At 37.9% G+C, this 19423-nt stretch overlaps 1 protein-coding gene across 4 annotated transcripts in view; it reads left to right on the top strand.

Annotated features, from left to right (window-relative positions):
* Nucleotides 1-19423, top strand: part of BNC2 (basonuclin 2) — a 358913-nt gene that overhangs the window by 294279 nt on the left and 45211 nt on the right. For all 4 annotated transcript variants that reach the window (XM_021380521.1, XM_021380520.1, XM_021380522.1 and 1 more), the window contains exon 5: nt 10470-12436. In XM_021380521.1, the coding sequence (XP_021236196.1) occupies nt 10470-12436 (1967 nt within the window). The remainder of the gene's footprint in view (nt 1-10469; nt 12437-19423) is intronic.

Here is a 19423-nt window from a genome sequence, read left to right as displayed (position 1 = left end):
CTGCCTCTCCTAAGGTGGAAATACCTCAATCCATGGAGGGTGAATTGAACTTGGAATTTTTTTAACTCTCTCTCTGTTGAGCTCTAATTACACCAAGGAGGTGACCCAGTGCACAGGCACTGTAGAAAGGAGTAGGCAATGTGCTAATTTATTTTATTTTACTTTTAAAATCAATACATTGATGTAGGTGCTGGCTGCCAGATTCTGCTCCAAGCAGTCCTCTTGGAGTCACTAGAATTGGTCAGGGCAAACATGATCCAAATTATTAATCCTCTTTGATACTGTTCTGAATTGCATTGATTCTGGTTTTGTGGATACTGCTGCTGTTTCAACTTCAGTTTGTATTGTTCTGCTAAAAAAAAACCTTTGTGGATGTGGTCAGAAACAATGGAAATTGTGGAATTCGGCACAGCAGTGAATGCAAGATTGTTTGGAAAACATCATTGGCTCATCTATCAACTGTTAAATTAGCAGAAGAGTTCTCAGGAGGTGATTATGGAATTACTAGCAGTGTAGCTTTCTGTATTTCTCTGTTTTACTGCCCTTAGGCTTACCACTTCAGAGCCTTCTACCACCACACTGTGTCCCATCCACTTGTAAATATATCGCTGAAAACATTAAACATGTGTATACTAATTGCGATCAGGCTAAAATTCAAGTGCTGTGCTTGTGGGACATTTTTTTTTATCAGAAGCTGTATTTTAAGTGATGACACACAGTAATTTGTTCATTCTTCTGTCAATGTAATTTACAAGGCAATGACAGATAAACATAGCTATACAAGATTCATTTACAGTGACACAATGGCAGATACACAGAGCAGAACCCTGCCTATGAGATAAAGTGGACTGAGTGACTTATGCAGTAATTAGGGGATAATTGTCATTAACCTCGCAAACAGTAGTTTACCCATATTGTTTAAAAGGCTCCAGGATGCATAATGACAAGGTAATCTGTCAAAGCGCTAGGGGGAAATATTAATAAGATTTGTGCAAGCCTGGATAGAAAATATGCAGAAAGCGGCCACATTAAGCTAATTGGTGGATGAATATACACTTGTAAAAGTGCTTCTAATGGCACGTTTGCTGCTCTCCAAATGACTACTGTTAATGTGGAGAAGTGGGCTGCCTAGAAAGTCAGGACTGCTGGGACAAGAGGGTATTAAGACATGCAGGCACAGTTATTATTACTTTGTACACTAATATAATTCTCCCACTTTCTTTTGCATTTCAGTGCATGTAAGATGTACAATCAGATCATTCACTTCATATACCACATCATTTTTATATTTCAATGACCTTTGCCTTTTTTGGCATCACTTCTGCACGCCACTGCCTTCCTTCTGCATCAGATAGCCACCTATGTTACACGTGTTTTTCTTGGTGTAAATTTTGTAGGTAAACAATGGGAAAAAAAGGCCTCATTAAGAGCTTGTCATATATATTGCAAGTAATAATGCATAGTCCCCTAATGAATACTAAAGGTAGAAATCAATCTCCTGGTTCTGCTGCCATTCAAATACCCAGCATGTAGTACAGATGAATCCCTTTATTGAGGCACAACTTGGTGTTCAATCAGAAAACCAAGCTTGTAATTAAATCCAATTATTGGCAATTTTTCTCCAGTGATAAAACACTGGACAGCTTCTTAACTCATTGCAGTGACACTGGTTAGGCAGATCTCTTACTGATTTCTTTAGAAGTTTTACTTACAAGCCCAGTAAGACTAACATTTTGTTGCCTGAATTTTCCAGTTAGGGTTATGGCTTTAGTGAGCTGCAATTTAAAGTGAGAAAAGGTCCGACAAATAATCATATTTGACTTGACTAATAGGTGTCTTTCTCTGCTTTTGGTACAGTGCATGTTGCATAGAACAGCTGCAGGGATGTAAGACATGACGAATTGTTTGTATTCTCACACTGTGATAATTGGAGAAGGTCTTGGCTGAAGAAAACCTGGATGTCTCTTGTGACCATGTATATAGCAAGTAAAATAATTAATTGTTGCTCTTTGTGAGTGCTTCTTTTTTTCCCATAAAACTTATATCATTCTTTCAGCATGGTGAAACTGAGACATAGAAGAGAGGTTTAAGTAGCCTGTTAAATTCACTGACAGACTGCTGGAGCACAGAAAACGTAACATTACTTCTCAGTGAATTATGCAAACAGTAAAACTAAAAGTGATTTCAGGGGCTGATATTATCAAGGCAAGTTTTCTTATATAGTTTACCAAAATGTGCAACTATATACGCAAAAATTCAAAAAGGTGCAAATGTAGATCAGTCATTGCTATGGTTGTATGCAAGGTGGTTATTTCCTATCCCCCTGCTTACAAAAATTACACTTGGAATTATTTCAGTGTTTTGATCCTTTCTTGTCCCCATGTGTCCCTACCCTGACGAGTCCCCACAACAGCTCATACAGTCTAAAATTTTTGACTCCGTGCATGGTGCACTTGGTGATTTGATTGCCTCTAGAAGCCATGTCTGCCTAGGGGCAGACACCCTCACTCACCACAAGCTCATGGCGAAGCTGCTTCAGAGACATTGAAATGATTTTTAAAAAAATATTCTTCTAGATTTGGGGTTCAGTATTCTACTATAAAATCTTGATATTTTACCACGAATGTGAGAAAATTTGCCTTACCTTTGGTGTGCATTAAAAAACATTTTCTTGTACAGAAGCCATATAGCATCTGATCACTTTACATTAATTTCCTTGTGTAAAGTCTTCAGAAATCTTTTGAGAAACTGAACCATAGCTGATGGTAAAGGGAATTAATACTTGCCTTTGAAAATTTGTGACATTTGTCATAGGCAAGGGGCAAAATTCTTAGGAATTGGCACTGGTATTTCAAAATAAATGCAAGATAATGGGTTAATGACTAGTGCTGAAAGGTGATTTTGGATCTTCTTAAAATTACCAAAGCAATGTATCTCTATGCTAACAGAAGCTCCACTGTTATCAATAAGTGACAGACCTTGCCATTTAATAGATGGGGGTTGTATCTCTTTTTTCACTTCCACCAACAGGACAGCTGAAAATCAAATTTCACTGATGTCATAGGAGTTATACCACTGTAAAATTTCAAAAAGCAAGAAGAGAATTGAGTTCTGACTGCTTAGGTTGTTCTCTGAGTGTGAACAGAGGTTTTCTGAGAAAAAAACTTGTCAGGCACCCAGTTGTAAAGATGCGTGATGCAGTTTCCATGATTAAATGAAGCTGAAACTGCTGTGATTAAATATGTTGTAACCCCACAGTGATCTATCATAGTTTTAAAAATAAAAATGCTGTACACATTTTTATCCAGAAAAAAAAGTGATCGTCTTGTGAATTATGCATTCTTGTCCATAATCAAGAGCATTCCTTAACAAAGTGAATATTTTATCAAAAGTCAAACAATATGTTTTAAAAATCAGAAGCATTTAAAACTAATGCCCTTGCATCCTAGTATTTTAACTGGAATTTCAGAGGTGAATATACTTTTAGGAAGAGCAGGAAAGAGCTCAAAAGAATGTTTCCGTTAGTGAAAAAGTAAGAGGCTTTTTTCCTGACCCCCCATTTGCATGGGTACTTTCTAGTTGGTGTTTGACACAATAGCATCATCTTTTAGAGGAATGCTCTGAAAGTCTCCGTAGTTTGGTGAATCTAAAAAATGATAAAGGATTGTAAGAAATAAGGAAATTTAGTCCCTGAAAGGTGCAGTGTGTTGGGGATCCAGTCTTTTAGTACCACTCCCTCTAAACCAATCCAGAACCAGAGCTCTAGCAGGTTGCTTGTGCAGGGATCTGTGCTCCTGGCATGTGACTTCAGGATGAGATATAAAACAGAGGACCTGCATACTTTTGGTCAGTAAAGACCCTGTAGGCCATTTAGCAAGAGCGTGGGTGGTTAACGGCTGTGTCCTGGCTGGGTTTCAGCTGTGGTTATTGCATTCCACCTCCTTACGTTCCATCTGCAGTTTCAGCAGGACATGGTGTTCCTCACTTTCACTCTGAAACTGTTGAGCAGTGCTCCTGTGCATCATTACACAGTTGCTGTCCTCCACCATGGTGGTATGTCCCAATACATATTCAAACAGATTTGGCTCCGCGTAGTGTTTCAGGGCTAAATTAATTCAAAATTAATTTCCAGCATGGTCAGTGGAATTATTCTGGATTTAAACTACAATTACTCTGGATTTAAAGTGCGGATGGATTTCAACCCAGTGTCTACAATATCATTTAGTAAAAATTTGCAAAGGTCTTTGAGGTCTTTTTGGTCAAAATGCAGAGATTTTTGATGCTGCATGCATAAGGAGACATAAAGCATAATAACCAGAGTTAAGCACTGTTATATATCTGGCAGCAAATGTAGGTACAAGCACACATGTAATTATGAGTAAATAATATCTCCTTCATGTTAGTTTTCACTTGTCTGCACAGTGCTGGTGTCATTTACACTTGATACTTCAGGAAAAGACAGACTCTTTTTTCCCTCTGCTGCAGCTGGCATTCTCATGCATGCCCTGTATCTCTGGGAGAAAGAAAACAACTCCAGTAGGTGAGGGAAAGGGGTGTCTGAAGGGAAGAATATCTATCGCTTTTGATTTTTCTAGCACAGTGGAGGCTGCAGTGAAGCCAAAAGATAAAGATTTCCATTATTGACTGAGAACTCAGTAGAGCTGCACTGTGTTCATTCCTGCTGCAGCAGTATAACTCAAGGAGAGGACTGCTGACACTTAAACATGAGTTTGTTCATATGGTTTCAGTTGGAGCAGGGGGGCTGGTGGGAGGTGGACGAGTAGTGACAGATGAGGGGAAAAAATTTCAACAATGGCTCGTTGCAGGCTGGGTGTGTTAAATTTTATATCAATTGCACATGTATAATCACAGCGAGCAAGTATGCACACTTTTTTTGTGTGTTTACAGGAGCAAAGGTGGGCTAGGTTCAGCGTGGAAAAAACACCTATCACAAAAATGACTATGTGAATGGTCGTAGGTAGAGCCAGATACAGGGCTTACTTCTGCCCTATGCAAGTCAGAGGGTTGGCCAGAACAAGCCAACGTGGTTGCACATTTCCACTCCCATCCCTACAAATATGAACTGGTGTGCTGCTACACACTTTCAGTTGCTTTTGCCCCAGGAGCAGTAGGACTACCCATGGCGTAACAGCTTGAAATTTAATTGGGAAGCAAAGAGATGCTCCTGGGAAATTCAGCCAAACAAAAACAACAAACCCTAAATCATGGAAATTATGTAGGCTTTTCTTTATTAGAAACAAATGTTGATTTTTTTCTTCTGTCTACACCCTAATTAAAACCATCCTCTGCAATTATAGTATGACCAAATGAATGTCTTTCAGTCTGCTTTTCAATTGTTTCAGCTGCATTCAAAATGTTTCTTAGAGATCAGCGAGAAAATACATAGCTCTTTAAGAAGGGCTCATAGAAGAAAGTGATATTATAAATACCAAGCTTGCTTATTTAATTAATCAAATACATATCTAAGTAATATTTTGCAACATGGATACTGAGTTGATATGCATCAAAAACAACTGTTTATGGTGCATATGCAAACTTCCTAAAATAAAAAAAAGCTGGCAATGTGTTTTTATGTATAACTTTGAGCACAAAAGCCTTGTTTAAGAAGCAATTTTAGAGTTTTTTAACCTTCCAATTAATCTCAACTCTTCTATGATTCTCACTATAAACTCAGCCAGCAGTATATATACACTTTATTTTACCTACGCCAAAAAGTTAATTAGTGAGATAAAAATAGAACTGCAAAAAGTCTGTGATATGTACGTGTATGTACATATATATGTGTGCCTGTGTGAGAGTATATGTATAGAATCATAGAATCATAGAATCATAGAATTAGCTAGGTTGGAAAAGACCTACAAGATCACCTAGTCCAACCATCCACCTACCACCAACAACCCCACTAAACTATGTCTCCCAACGCTATATCTAAACGTTTCTTGAACATCTCCAGGGACGGTGACTCAACCACCTCCCTGGGCAGCCTGTTCCAGCGTCTGACCACTCTTTCAGAAAAGTAGTATTTCCTAATGTGCAGCCTAAATCTCCCCTGGCGCAACTTGAAGCCATTGCCCCTCGTCCCGTCACTAGTTACAAGAGAGAAGAGGCCGACCCCCAGCTCACTACAACCTCCCTTCAGGTAGTTATAGAGAGCGATGTGGTCTCCCCTGAGCCTCCTCTTCTCCAGACTGAACAATCCCAGCTCCCTCAGCCGCTCCTCATAAGGCCTGTGCTCCAGACCCCTCACCAGCTCAAATTTAGTTAAATGCAGTACAGGCACACAGGAGTTGATACAGCTTCTAACACAAGGTGAGAGTTTAAAACAACTGATTTCATAACAAAAGTTCAAGGCTTACAACATATGTTTATGGTTTATGTTTATGTAGACCATCCTTATTTTCTAAATAAGCAGTTTTTAAATTGTGAGGTTTTCAAGATGAATTGAAATCTTAAAATTTGTAAAGCCTAAAGGCTCTCAGGAAATGAAGGCTCTTCTTCGCAGTCCTCCTCAATTAAGCTCTTAGAAATTTGAGTGAATTTTGTGCCCATCTTCTGCTTTAGCGTGTTTGTATCATCCAAGATAACCATCTTGAGGCCCGTCACTTGTTCTGTCTGACCTAGAAGTTTAAGACAAGATGTACCGTAACATACCTCTTTGTAACATGTTCAGCAAAAAATGAGGAGGCAGCTTCAGGATATTTAACTCTGCCTTTGCTGTCTAGATCTAATGTAGTATGCATGTATATGATTATTCATCTGTAAAAATAATAAACATGTATGTAAAGAAGGGGGAGAGTCTAGTGTGTGTTTAGATTCAGAAAAACATCCAAGGTTATGTTTTGTATCCTTGGAGGTTAGATTTTATATGATTTAGGGATTAAAAATTTTTCTCCGTCTCAAACTGAGAGAGAGCTACCCACGCATGTGAAATACAATTAAAAAAAACAAGGCTGTATCGGTGAAGAAGGAAGAAATCAGGCTTACTTGCCTACTGCCTGGTGTAAAGCTGTAAGCACACAGTGGTATCTCTCCGTTCACTGACTTCGTTGTACACATTGTCACAGGAGGCTTGGCTTAATCAGTTGTGAGCTGAAGAAAGTAATATAAATTGGAACCTTTTGTCGTGGAATATTTAAATGTGGATATGATTTAATGGCTTTGGGGAAAAAATTTAGCATGAGAGATTGTAAGAAACAAGAAATCGATTATATGTAAGAAAGGACTTGAACTTCTAATCAAGTATTACCATATACAGAGAGATCCCTAGCTAGTTATAGCTTAATTCAAAGTGGATAATGGTTAGATTTTTTGTTAATTTTAAGTTTTATCAAAAAATGACATTCCTATTCATTCTTTATCTAGGTTTGCATAGTACATACTTAAAATGATTTATGGAAAACCATCACTATGTAAATATTGAAGCATATGCTATACAGTATCCATAGGTAGTATGCTTTCTATGAAGCATGGGCATCTGTGCAATACCTTTTTTACTTTTGCTGGGGAAATAAAAATTATTGCTGCAAATTAACCAGATATAGTTTGATGCAACTAGTATAAGTAAGCAAAGAATATTTAAGACCAGCTTTCTGGTACCGTGCTGTTTCTGTGACAGTGAATGTAACCCTCTCAACAGTCACATCCTTGACTGCCAAATTTTGTGATCAGTGGCACTTAGCAGCAGCCGAAAATCTGTCCTTCTTCACTACAAATCCAAAACATTCTGTCATTGGCTAAATGGGACAGAAGAGGGTGGCGTCTCATGGAGAGGTAGGTTGTGTAGCCAGCTGCCAGCTCTCTGACTTTAGCTGTGGAATAATTCCCCGAAAGCACAAAGGGAGCCCCAGTGTTTGGACACTGTCTCTCTGTCTTGTGCACACTAACAGCTGGTTCTACAGTGATCGGATGGGAGACTGCGTGAAGTAACCTTCCACTGATGTGGCAGTCTGTTACAGGACCTGTACCTACTATTCCCATGAGTTATTCTCGTACAGGCTGTATCCAATTTTTATTTACTTAAATATCTGTTTTTATAAAACATCCATCTGCTAAATAAGACTGTGAGTGATTTACAAATTAAAGCAAAAACAAAACAAATTACTACCAGTAGTACATTACAAAGCAGCCTGCAGCTGGCTGCAGTCAGGGATTCTAATTCAATACATGCAAGCAGTGTAAATTAGACAATGTTATTTCCATCTTCAAGTTACAGTTAGAAGCAATGAATACTTGTGGCTTCAGATTGGAAATGTGTGTGTATAAACTATGTCACAGGTGACTTTTTTTTGAGTTTCACATAAGAATTTGTCAAAAGCAGAACCAGTATGGCTGACTGCAAGTAGCAGGAGGAGTAGATGCAAGGAACTTTAGGTGGCATTCATGGGGAGAGTAATCAAAGCAAGTTGATGAGAGTGGGGGCAATATAATCTTGGAGCTTTGAAAAGTAAACCTGTTCTTTGTTTTGCTTCTTTTGTTGTTGAGAGTTTGTGGGGTATTTTTCTTGTTGGTTTTGTGTTCTGGATGATTTTTACTAGATAGCACAGACTGCCTCTAAAATGCTCCTCCATCTGACTAGTAGAACAGGGGGAGCATAACAGTTACGGATGTCCACAGAGCTCAAAGGTATTTAAAGGTGTGAACACTTCCTGACTAATCCTTCAGACCAGGACCGGCATCTGCATGACAGCGTTTCTTTCATCTCTGTGTAAATGCATGCTGGATGATTTCTGCTTAGAGATTGGTTCTGGTGCTCCACATCTTTCTCCATCAGTGCAGTGAGAATTCTTCTAAGGATATTCTGTAATTAATTACTGTTGACGGTTTCATAGCCTTGTAATGTTTCGTTGTGAGCTATTGTGCATGGAACCTTTCAAAACATTCTGCATTGGCATGCAAGGTTCTGAAGCTTACATGGCATCAACCTTCACCATTAACTTTGCATTTAGAAAGGTGACATGCATCAGAGCTGAAATGATAAAAAATAGATTAAATAAAATAAATACACGCTTTACATATTTGGGGCAAATGCCATTTTCTGGTGCTCTAGAAGGAGGCTTCTGGGGAGGGGAGGAAGGAATCAATATTCTGAAAATTGAAAATAAACAAACAAATAAATAAATGAAGATTGCAAAAACTGAAAGATATTTGCAGGCTTCATAATCAAATAAGAACTGGTGGTTTTTGCAGTAATGTGTAGACCAGAATGTTTGAATGGGTTCTGAAGCTGAGAGTCAAGATTTTAAAAGATCAGAGACAGTACAGAGGGGTATCTTTGCAAGGATTTCAAACTGTTTAATGCATGAGGAAGCACTGAAATAATTTTGATTTGATGGCATGCAACAGTGCTTGCTGGTTATAGTTACCATGTTGATGTTATGTCCAGCATTTGCCCAAAAGGAAAGATGCCAATAAAATGATGTATTCATTATATAAGTATTTTAATATCTTTTTATCAATACATGCTGGAATGGATTGCCTGACATTACATTGCAGAATTTTTAAGTCCTACCTTCAGGCAAATCTCATGCTTACTAGCAAAAATGAAAGTGTGAAATGCTTTTTAATGTATATTTAACAACAGATAGTCTAGTGATTACTGATGTGTATTCTCTCTGGATTTTTCCCTTGGTATCAGAAGGCAATGTTAAGAGACAACATTTTTACACATTTATGCTATCTACGTCCATCAGATGCTTACTTTTTACATATTTTTAACTGTCATTTATAGCAAAAAGTCATCCCTTAAGTCTAAGCCATACCAAGACTGCAAGTCTACAATCAATTTCCAGTTATGCTTAAAACAATTTCTCTATTTCTACCTTTTGATGTAAGTTTATAATGAATGTGTTTTTCCATATTGCTGTCATGAAAAAGAAAAAATTTTTAAAAAGGAGGAAGATACTAGTATTATGTGCTATGTTTAAGACTGTTTGCCTTGCATCAGAATTTCTTGTGAGATGGTCCATGAGCAATTTAAGCTCTATGTTTACTTATATTTGAAAAACAAATCTATCAAATTCATTTATTTAGCTCTTTCTTATAGTGACACTGCTTAACATCAGTTAAGGTACAGTTTTCCATATTGTACAATGGAGTGCACAGCAACAAATGTATGCTAAACCTTTGCATAATATATAGATCACTGCTGTTAAAACAGCAGTATCAAAGGTGTTTCAGATCACAGAGCCCCAGTGTTCCACATTTTGTTTGCTCTGACATTATTAAACTCAATCTTTTTCTCTAACTGTGACTGTAATTATGGTATTTGCATGGCTGAAAAAGTTTGCTTTTTTGGTTGAGTTCTGTTAACACTGATTGCATGTTGTTTTTTGAGCTTAGTATTTCATGTGCAGGCAGCAGAGCGCCTTCTATTGAATTCAATAATTATGCAGAATCAATAAGTTTTTTCTTTGTGTTTGTCTTTGTTGTTTCTTTGATATGGCCTCTAGGATGCTGCAGGCAAGGTGCTGGACCGCTGGGCCATAATGTCCAGGGAAGAAGAGATCATTACCCTTCAGCAGTTCCTGAGATTTGGAGAAACCAAATCCATTGTGGAGCTGATGGCAATTCAAGAAAAAGAAGGGCAGGCTGTGGCTGTGCCATCTTCAAAGACAGATTCAGATATAAGGACTTTTATTGAAAGCAATAATCGCACCAGGAGCCCAAGTCTCCTTGCTCACCTGGAGAATAGTAACCCTTCCAGCATTCATCATTTTGAAAACATCCCGAATAGCCTTGCATTCCTCCTACCATTCCAATACATAAATCCAGTCTCTGCTCCACTGTTGGGGCTGCCTCCAAATGGCCTCCTGCTGGAACAGCCAGCAATGAGGCTCCGTGAACCAAGCCTTACAGCTCAAAATGAATATAATGAGAGCAGTGAATCTGAAGTTTCGCCTACACCTTTCAAGAATGAGCAGACATCCAGCAGGAATGCTTTGACCAGCATCACAAATGTTGAACCCAAAACTGAGCCACCCTGTGTCTCTCCTGTTCAGACGCCTACTCCTGTCAATGATTTATCGAAAACAGAACATACTAAAAGTTCATTCCGCATTCACAGAATGAGGAGAATGGGGTCTGCCTCTAGAAAAGGAAGAGTGTTTTGTAATGCATGTGGCAAAACTTTCTATGACAAAGGTACGCTTAAAATCCACTACAATGCTGTTCACCTGAAAATCAAGCACCGGTGCACTATTGAGGGCTGCAACATGGTCTTCAGCTCTCTCAGAAGCCGCAATCGTCACAGTGCTAATCCCAACCCCCGCCTCCACATGCCTATGCTAAGAAATAACCGAGACAAAGATCTAATTCGTGCTACATCAGGTGCTGCCACCCCGGTCATAGCAAGTACAAAATCCAGCCTAACTTTAACAAGCCCTGGGCGTCCACCGATGGGATTTACCACTCCTCCTCTAGATCCTGTACTACAGAATCCTCTTCCCAGTCAGCTGGTGTTTCCAGCTTTGAAGACTGTTCAGCCTGTTCCTCCTTTTTACAGAAATTTACTTACTCCTGGAGAAATGGTGAGTCCTCCAACCTCCCTCCCTACCAGTCCAATAATACCAGCAGCAAGTGGCATGGAGCAGCATCCCCCTCCTCCTTCAGAGTCATCAGTACCATCAGTGCTGATGCCCACCTCAGAGCCTAATGCTGATCTTGCCCCTAAGAAGAAGCCAAGGAAGTCGAGCATGCCAGTTAAAATAGAAAAGGAAGTTATTGATACTGCTGATGAATTTGATGATGAAGATGAAGAGGTGAATGACAGCAGCACAATAGTAAATGACATTGGTCATGACAATCACTGCCATTCTCAGGAAGAAATGAGCCCAGGCTTGTCTGTGAAAGACTTTTCCAAAACTGACAGAAGCAGATGCATTTCCAGACCAGATATAAGAAGGGCAGACAGTATGACATCGGAAGACCAGGAGCATGAGAGAGACTATGAAAATGAGTCCGAGTCATCAGAGCCCAAACTGTGTGAAGAATCCATGGAAGGTGATGATCGCCTCCATGAACCTGTTGAAAAATCCATGATGCACAGTGACAGACCAGATGAAAACCACAATGACTCTTCTAACCAGGATGTCATTAAGGTGAAGGAAGAATATACAGACCCTACATATGATATGTTCTACATGAGCCAATATGGACTGTACAATGGAGGAAGTGCCAGTATGGCTGCCCTTCATGAAAGTTTTGCTTCCACATTCAACTATAACAGCCCTCAGAAGTTCTCCCCAGAAGGTGAAATGTGCTCAAGCCCAGACCCCAAGATCTGCTACGTGTGCAAGAAGAGTTTCAAGAGTTCCTACAGTGTGAAGCTTCACTACAGAAACGTTCATTTAAAAGAGATGCATGTCTGCACAGTGGCTGGCTGTAATGCTGCGTTCCCATCACGGAGAAGCAGAGACAGGTCAGTAAATATTAACTGATTTTCTACATTATTAAGTGTGTTGAATTATGTACGAATAGGTAGTTTAGGGTATATGAATAAATAGAGAGATGCACAGTAATGACAAGTGACAATCATGTTCCCATGACATTGAGAGAGTTTCATCACTTCAAGTCTTTCATTGTTGCTTGGCGTTCAGAATAGTATATATTTGCCATCCTATTAAGTGACTGGCAAGATAATGTCATTATTCTTTCTGTATACCTACGAACCTGTGTTTATAAGCTGCAGTTCATTACATTTATTTTTTTTCTCCTTGCAGCTTTTAAATCAAGAAAAGCTTCTATTAAATATATGGTAAATAATATACAATACAAATGTCTTCATGCATGCATATCAAACCACAGAACTAGGAAGGAGGGAAAAGGATGGATGGACAGTTGGATGAATGGATGGAGAGAGAGAGAGAATGGAAGGACTGCAATAAAAGAAAGATTTTCATCCCCATAGGGTCATATAAAAGAACACAGGAAATGTAAAAGAATACTTTTTCTTCTCTTCGGTTTTTAAAACTAGCTGCTACTTTGTAGCAAGAACAAGTAAATAGGAGGAAAATATTTGTCTCTTTAGAGGAATGTATACACACTCTATGTACCCTGGTTATCTAGTCCACTTTCTTTTCTTCCCAACTTATGGGAATTAAGCACACTCAGAGAGCAGAGACTAGACCTCTGCATATTTTTAAGATCATCAAGGGTATATTCAGGTGACATCATGTCCTAACTATGCTGCATCAATACTGAAATAGCTGGGCTTAAACAGAAGCAGCTGGTCCTTTAACTTGGGGTTTTTTTTGTTGTTGTGTGCTGTTTTGGTTTTGTTTATATATATATATATATAAATACATATATTATATATTTATATATATATATATATGTATATATATATTTATATATATATATATATATATACACCATTCTTTTTCAACCCCGAGGAACATGTAATATAAATGGAATTTGTCAGTGTGGTAGAATAACACAGTTATTTCATAGTTGTGGATAAAAGTTCTCACATGTGATAGTGATCATATATCACGTAACAAAATCTCCCTGGTTCATGGAGTGATGGCGAGATTAAGTCTTCTCTTTTCCTTTATTTGTGTTTCATATTTTTTCATTATGTTGTAAAAATTCAGCAGATACAGGAATGAAATTAAACGTAGCTAAACATCTTACACAGCTCCTTTATTTTTACCATTGAAATTGATGGGATTAGAAAGTGAATGTACCATGTCATAGAAAATAAAAGCAACTTAATGCTGAGGAGACTTAGATGGAGAGTTCAGTCCCCAGCTATCTCATGGTTTTTGGTCCATCAAACAGAATAGGAACAAACATTAGAAAACAAGTTCAAAACAGATAAAAAGGACAGTCTAGGAAGTTTGGTTTACAGTAGGATGAAACCACAGTACACGAAGCAGGCAAAAATAAACTAGGGCTCCCTTCTTCAGGTGTCCTGATAACTTTTATTAGAATTGAGTTTGTCAAGAAAAGCATATGAGTCAAAGGCATGATCTATGCAAAATTTAGATATGTTGACTTCCTGAAATTGCATAGGTTTTCTAAGTCCAGAATTTGGCTTGGATGGTCTGTTGCCACAAGTGAATTATGAAATGTTAGTCAGCTTTGCATGGACTGTAAATTAAGAAGTGACTACATTTAGGATTTGGAACATTAGGCAAAGAATTAGATTTCAGAAGGAAACCAGTGATAAATTACGCTAATAATAAAGCTAGGATAGTAAAGATGTATCTGTTCTAACAAAGAGATAACTGTGATGACAAACATAAAATATTTCTGAGAAATGAAAGTTTAAAATAGGACACATTTTTAAAATATTTTGTGAACTATGTAGGATACTCCTATTAAGCTAATTGAGTGTAAGCCATAAAATCAAAATCTGTGATTCAGGAACTGAAAAAGCAGGCTACATATTTAAATACGAAATTATTATTTAGATATTATTTTGAATTGTATAAGATACAAAGCCATCTTTTTTATCATTCCATCACTAACGTTCAGAATACATTTCATTTATTTGTTATACTCAGAAAAACAAAAATTCCTAGGTATAATACAACTTAAAATGTGAAGATTTAAGAGTGGTCATGCACTCCAAAAATCTGAAAAGGTACAGTTTGTGTGCCCATTCAGGCTTGATTTTTTTCCACATTCATTAGCACTCCTGATTTGCCGATTTTTCTGGAACTGCCTTGAAATAATCAAGTGATACTGTCATAGTTCTTGCTAATTCTTTCAGAGATTTGAGAGAGAAATATCTATATTATTTTTGCAAACTGCTTAATCACCCTAAATCACCCTTTTCCATGCAATTTTTTCGTTTTGTTTTTTTTTTTTTTTTTTTTTTTTTTTTTTTTTTTTTTTTTTTTTTTTTTTTTTTTTTAAATTTTTTCTTTTATTTTAGAGAGAGGCATTGCCTAAATTTAGTTTCAAGCTCTTCAAATCGTGGACAGCACCTCAAAGATAACTGGATAACTAAATGAAAGGCATTGCAAAGTGACAACTTTTTCCAGCCATTTAAATCTATTTCACTTAAAAGCTCAGAGGCATTTTGCTATTAACTGCTGTAGGAGAAATAAGAAATAGCTACCTAAGGCACACAGTAAGCACTCCTGGATAAAAATTTTCATGTATTACCATTTCATTCTTTTGGACACATTATAAAAAGTCTGTGTGATTTGCTTGTGTTATCACTCACATGATCAAGTCACCCTTAAGCTAAAGAAGCTTAGAAATACTTTGCTTTTCAAATTAAAACTAAATGATTTTTTCAGTACTATCTTGTCAATGAAGTGGAAGTTCTAGCTATCTCATAGCCTACAGTCTTGAGAGGTTTTAATCTTTATTATTAATACTTTTGTTAATAATATTGCTAGCAGTTATATTAATAATACTAATAATAATGTTATAACTATTAAGGGAAACGTTCTAAAAGAAAACAAAAGCTTATCTTGGGATATTCCCCGTATCTCTTGCATCCAAGAACTCTGAATTCTTGACGATGGTGGTAGCTGTTGTAGGAGCTTTGCAAAGGTAGTGTTGTGATACACATAGCTAATTACCAGAGGCAGCAGATCACACTAGGAGCAAATACAGCACTGCTTTGACTGAAGGAGGGTTTTTTCCTGTGTGTCACAGCTTCAACCCTTTATTTTGGAACATATCCTGCAGCAATGCCTATTAAGGATTGACCAAAATCAGCTTTACCATTCCTCGACCATCTATAGATCATCAAATTCTATATAAATATTCTTCTGCTGGAATGGTTGCAATATCTTCTAAAATCTTTGACTAAGCACTGCTATTCTTTGTAAATTAGGGTCAAGATAATCAGAAGACTCACGAGTCCCCACCTTACAGATATTTTTTCAATACAGGGCAGAGGAAAGTACAGGAAAGTCCCTGCACGTACTGTCAGTGTCCCAGTATTTACTTCTCTTTTCCATTCTAGAAGTTAAAATGTAGTGCTTTTGAATGTTCAAGCTCTACTGAGCCCAGCTTTTTTTTTTCAGTAGGGCTTTTTTTTTATTCATTGTCTTCTCAGCTACAAGTAACAGCACTCATCAAACCTTACATCCTTATGTCTTTGACCCTCTCCCCATATAGAGGAATACAACTATCTCTCATTTTCTGGAAACTCTACTCTTGCCAAGGTCATTTTTTTATTCTATTCTGCACCAGCCACTCCCTGAATTAGGTTTTCATCCATTGCTATTTCTGTATTTACTTCAAATGTCCTTGCTTCTAAAGGCAAGACATACAGGCTATATCTTGTTACAGAAAGGCAATGTAAAGTAAATAGTAACAGAAACAATAGTGAAAATGATGTCTGTGATTAGGAGCAATGTCTTGTTTGCTTTTAGAACAGAAAGACACTTTTTCCAATGTAGGTTTTAGTGGGAAAAGAGAAAGAAGGGCAGAAAAGTTCATGCGAGTACTTTCCACTTGAATGGAAAGAATTGTCTGAAAAGGCAATTATTTCTGGACTTGGAAGAGATTTGCTTATGAGTGAGGAGAAGGGGCCTGGCCCTGGCTGTTGGGTTCCTCTGGGATTTGCTTCCTAGCCTCATCTGTGACTCTTGCAACAGCAAACAGTGCCTTTGCGTTACGAAGAAATACTTGTGGTGGGTCCGTGAAGCCAGCACTGAGGTGCGGGTGCTCAAGAAAGGTAGAGCCAAGAAGAGTGTGGACGAAATGTAACAAGAGGCCCAGTGGATCTTCTGCTCTCAGTAATTCTCATTGAGGATCTATGTCAGATCTTAGGGAGAAATACAGACATTTTTTCTGTCAGCCTTAGGTGAATCCACATTTCACCTCAGCACTGGCACTATTAACATCTGTGTTTCTTAGGCTACAACTCAGCATTAGTAATGACACATCACCACATTTTCCTTTTGCTCGTTGTACACAAAATAAATTAATATTTAGTGTAACTGTTCAGAGGAGCAAAGCAAGAACTTTTCACTTTGTCTTTCTTCTACTAAAGTAGGAATATTGATTGTTCAGATTTGGTTTAAAATTTTCTCACAGAGTGTGTGTGTGTGTATGGTCCACAAGATGAGAAAAGCCCCATGAATAAATTTAAAAACAAAATATCTTCTTAGGGTGACTTATAAATAAATATGAGGCAACTCTTGGTGCCAAGTGTGATCATGCCATTTGATTGCTAGTTAAATCAGTACAGACTTAAACATGTAAACTCCTTGATTTGTATGGAGCAAAACATCTGTAGGTGGTTTATTAAAACCTGCTGATATCTCCAGAAATACATTTGTGTGGATATAGGCCTCTGTGTAACTATACTGAAAAAGCAGAGACACACTTTTTGTGAGGTTACCTGACTTCCAGCCCTGCACAGGTGTGCTGGCAAAAATTAACATCAGTCACCTATGATGAGCCACTGGATACATTATCAAGGCAGGTGAAGATGTGAGAAAGCTGCTACCTGCCTCCTGTTACCACCTTCTTGACAAAACAGCAACCATTTTTTTTCATCATCCTACTATTGGTTGGAATCTTATACAGATAACTTTTTAAAGAATTTATTTATGTTGATGCGTTCAATTCTAGGAACAGGTAGCTTCAAGAAATACTTCACACTTGTCCATGATAACTATTAGTGGATTTCCCCTAATATAAGTAGCTGCCCCCATACAGCTTGAATTTCTTCCAATAAGAACAGAGAAATAGTTTTTTAAGACATTAGGTGTTTGATGAGCCATTTGTCAGGAAACAAGAGCTATTTTCTACATTTTTTAAATATATTTACATACATACTGCTGTTTCTGGACATGATGCAGTTCTTGATGAAACTAGCTGCATATCCAATACAATTGTATGAACCATTAGGTTTCCTGTTGCAGAGTCGCTAAGATATGTCCCATTGCTAATGTTCGCATAACTCTTCCTTACCCAAGGGAACCTGGATCATAAAGACATGTTTTGTGCCACCCTTAACATCGTTAGCCTCTTTCATGAGTAGTCATGTTGAACATAGAGGTACTGCCTGACACATTGCGTACTCACCAGTGTGAACAAGAGAAGCAGAATTGAAATTTGAATGCATAGAAATAATTTATTACTGAGAATTTTTTTATTTATAAAAAAGTAAGAAATTAATAATGCCCTAAAGAGGCTACTTATATAAGCCTCTTTAGGGCTTGATTAAGCCCTCTCCTATGAGGACAGCCTGAGAGAGCTGGGGCTGTTCAGCCTGGAGAAGAGAAGACTGCGAGGTGACCTTCCAGTATCTAAAGGGGAGCTACAGGAAAGAAGGGGACAGACTTTTTAGCAGAGTCTGTGGTGATAGGACAAGGGCAAATGGTTTCAAACTAAAACAGGGGAGATTTAGGTTGGATATAAGGAAAAAGTCATTTTCAGTGAGGGTGTGAGTCATTGGGACAGGCTGCCCAGAGATGTGGTGAATGTCCTGCCCCTGGAGACAGGCTGGACCAAGCTCTGAGCAACCTGATCAAGCTGTATCTGTTCAATGCAGGGCATTTGGACGAGATGACCTTTAAAGGTCCCTTCCAATTCCTAAGGATTCTATAATTATATGATTCTATGAGTAAAGGTAACAGAATCAAATCCAGCATCGTCTTTTCCAACTACACCTATTCATTTGTTTTGGGTTTGATTTGGAGGTGGTAGTTGTTCTTTGAAACTATCTGCTGGCATCATTTTTTGTTTTCTTTTGGTGCACAAAATAGTATCACTTTGACAGTGAGAGTACAGATTCATGCAGTGCAAGATGTCTTGTTATGTGATCTCACAGTGTAAGTCAAGGAATTTTCAGTGACCTGAAAAGTTTATTTAAACTGCCATACTTGGATTGGGACAGGTGGCAAGCATAAGTAAAGCACTGAAATCACTAGCTAAAAGCAAGACATATATTGAGCAATTTTTCCTGTTATGTGTTGTGACAAATAGTATAAATCTTTAATTCATTTTGTTCAGTTTCCTGCACAGACTGTGTGTGTTTAATGTTCAGTGAAAGAGATTATTTGAGAAGACAGCATTGGGAACATGAATGCTTATTCATAATATCCTGGTTGCCCCTCAGTTCATGGGAAACAACTGGAAAGAACCAAAACACTTCTCCAGAGAATGGGAGAAAATTGAGGATTTTTTCATAAAGTCCTTTGGAAGCAGGGGAAGTGAAGCATCTACTTAACGTTAGTTGCTGCAGAGAATGACTAGCTGTTTTTTAAACTTTGCAGCAGAAGACAGTAGAATTTCTGCTACAGTGGAGGAAGCTCTCTCTCCTAGGCACAAGATAGCACTAGGGCTCTACTCCCAGAATGATGCGTGAAAAAATGGATAAGTGAAAACAGATGAGTGAAAATGGAACAAGATACTGCATCATCAGAGACATAGTATTCAGGCAGAGGAATCTGGGGAGGTATGATGAAAGACTGAAAAAGACACA

The sequence above is a fragment of the Numida meleagris genome, chromosome Z (genome assembly GCF_002078875.1).
Source record: "Numida meleagris isolate 19003 breed g44 Domestic line chromosome Z, NumMel1.0, whole genome shotgun sequence".
Classification (NCBI taxonomy): Eukaryota; Metazoa; Chordata; class Aves; order Galliformes; family Numididae; genus Numida; species Numida meleagris.
Note: the sequence above shows the minus strand (reverse complement) of the source record. Positions and strands in the feature narration are given on the sequence as shown.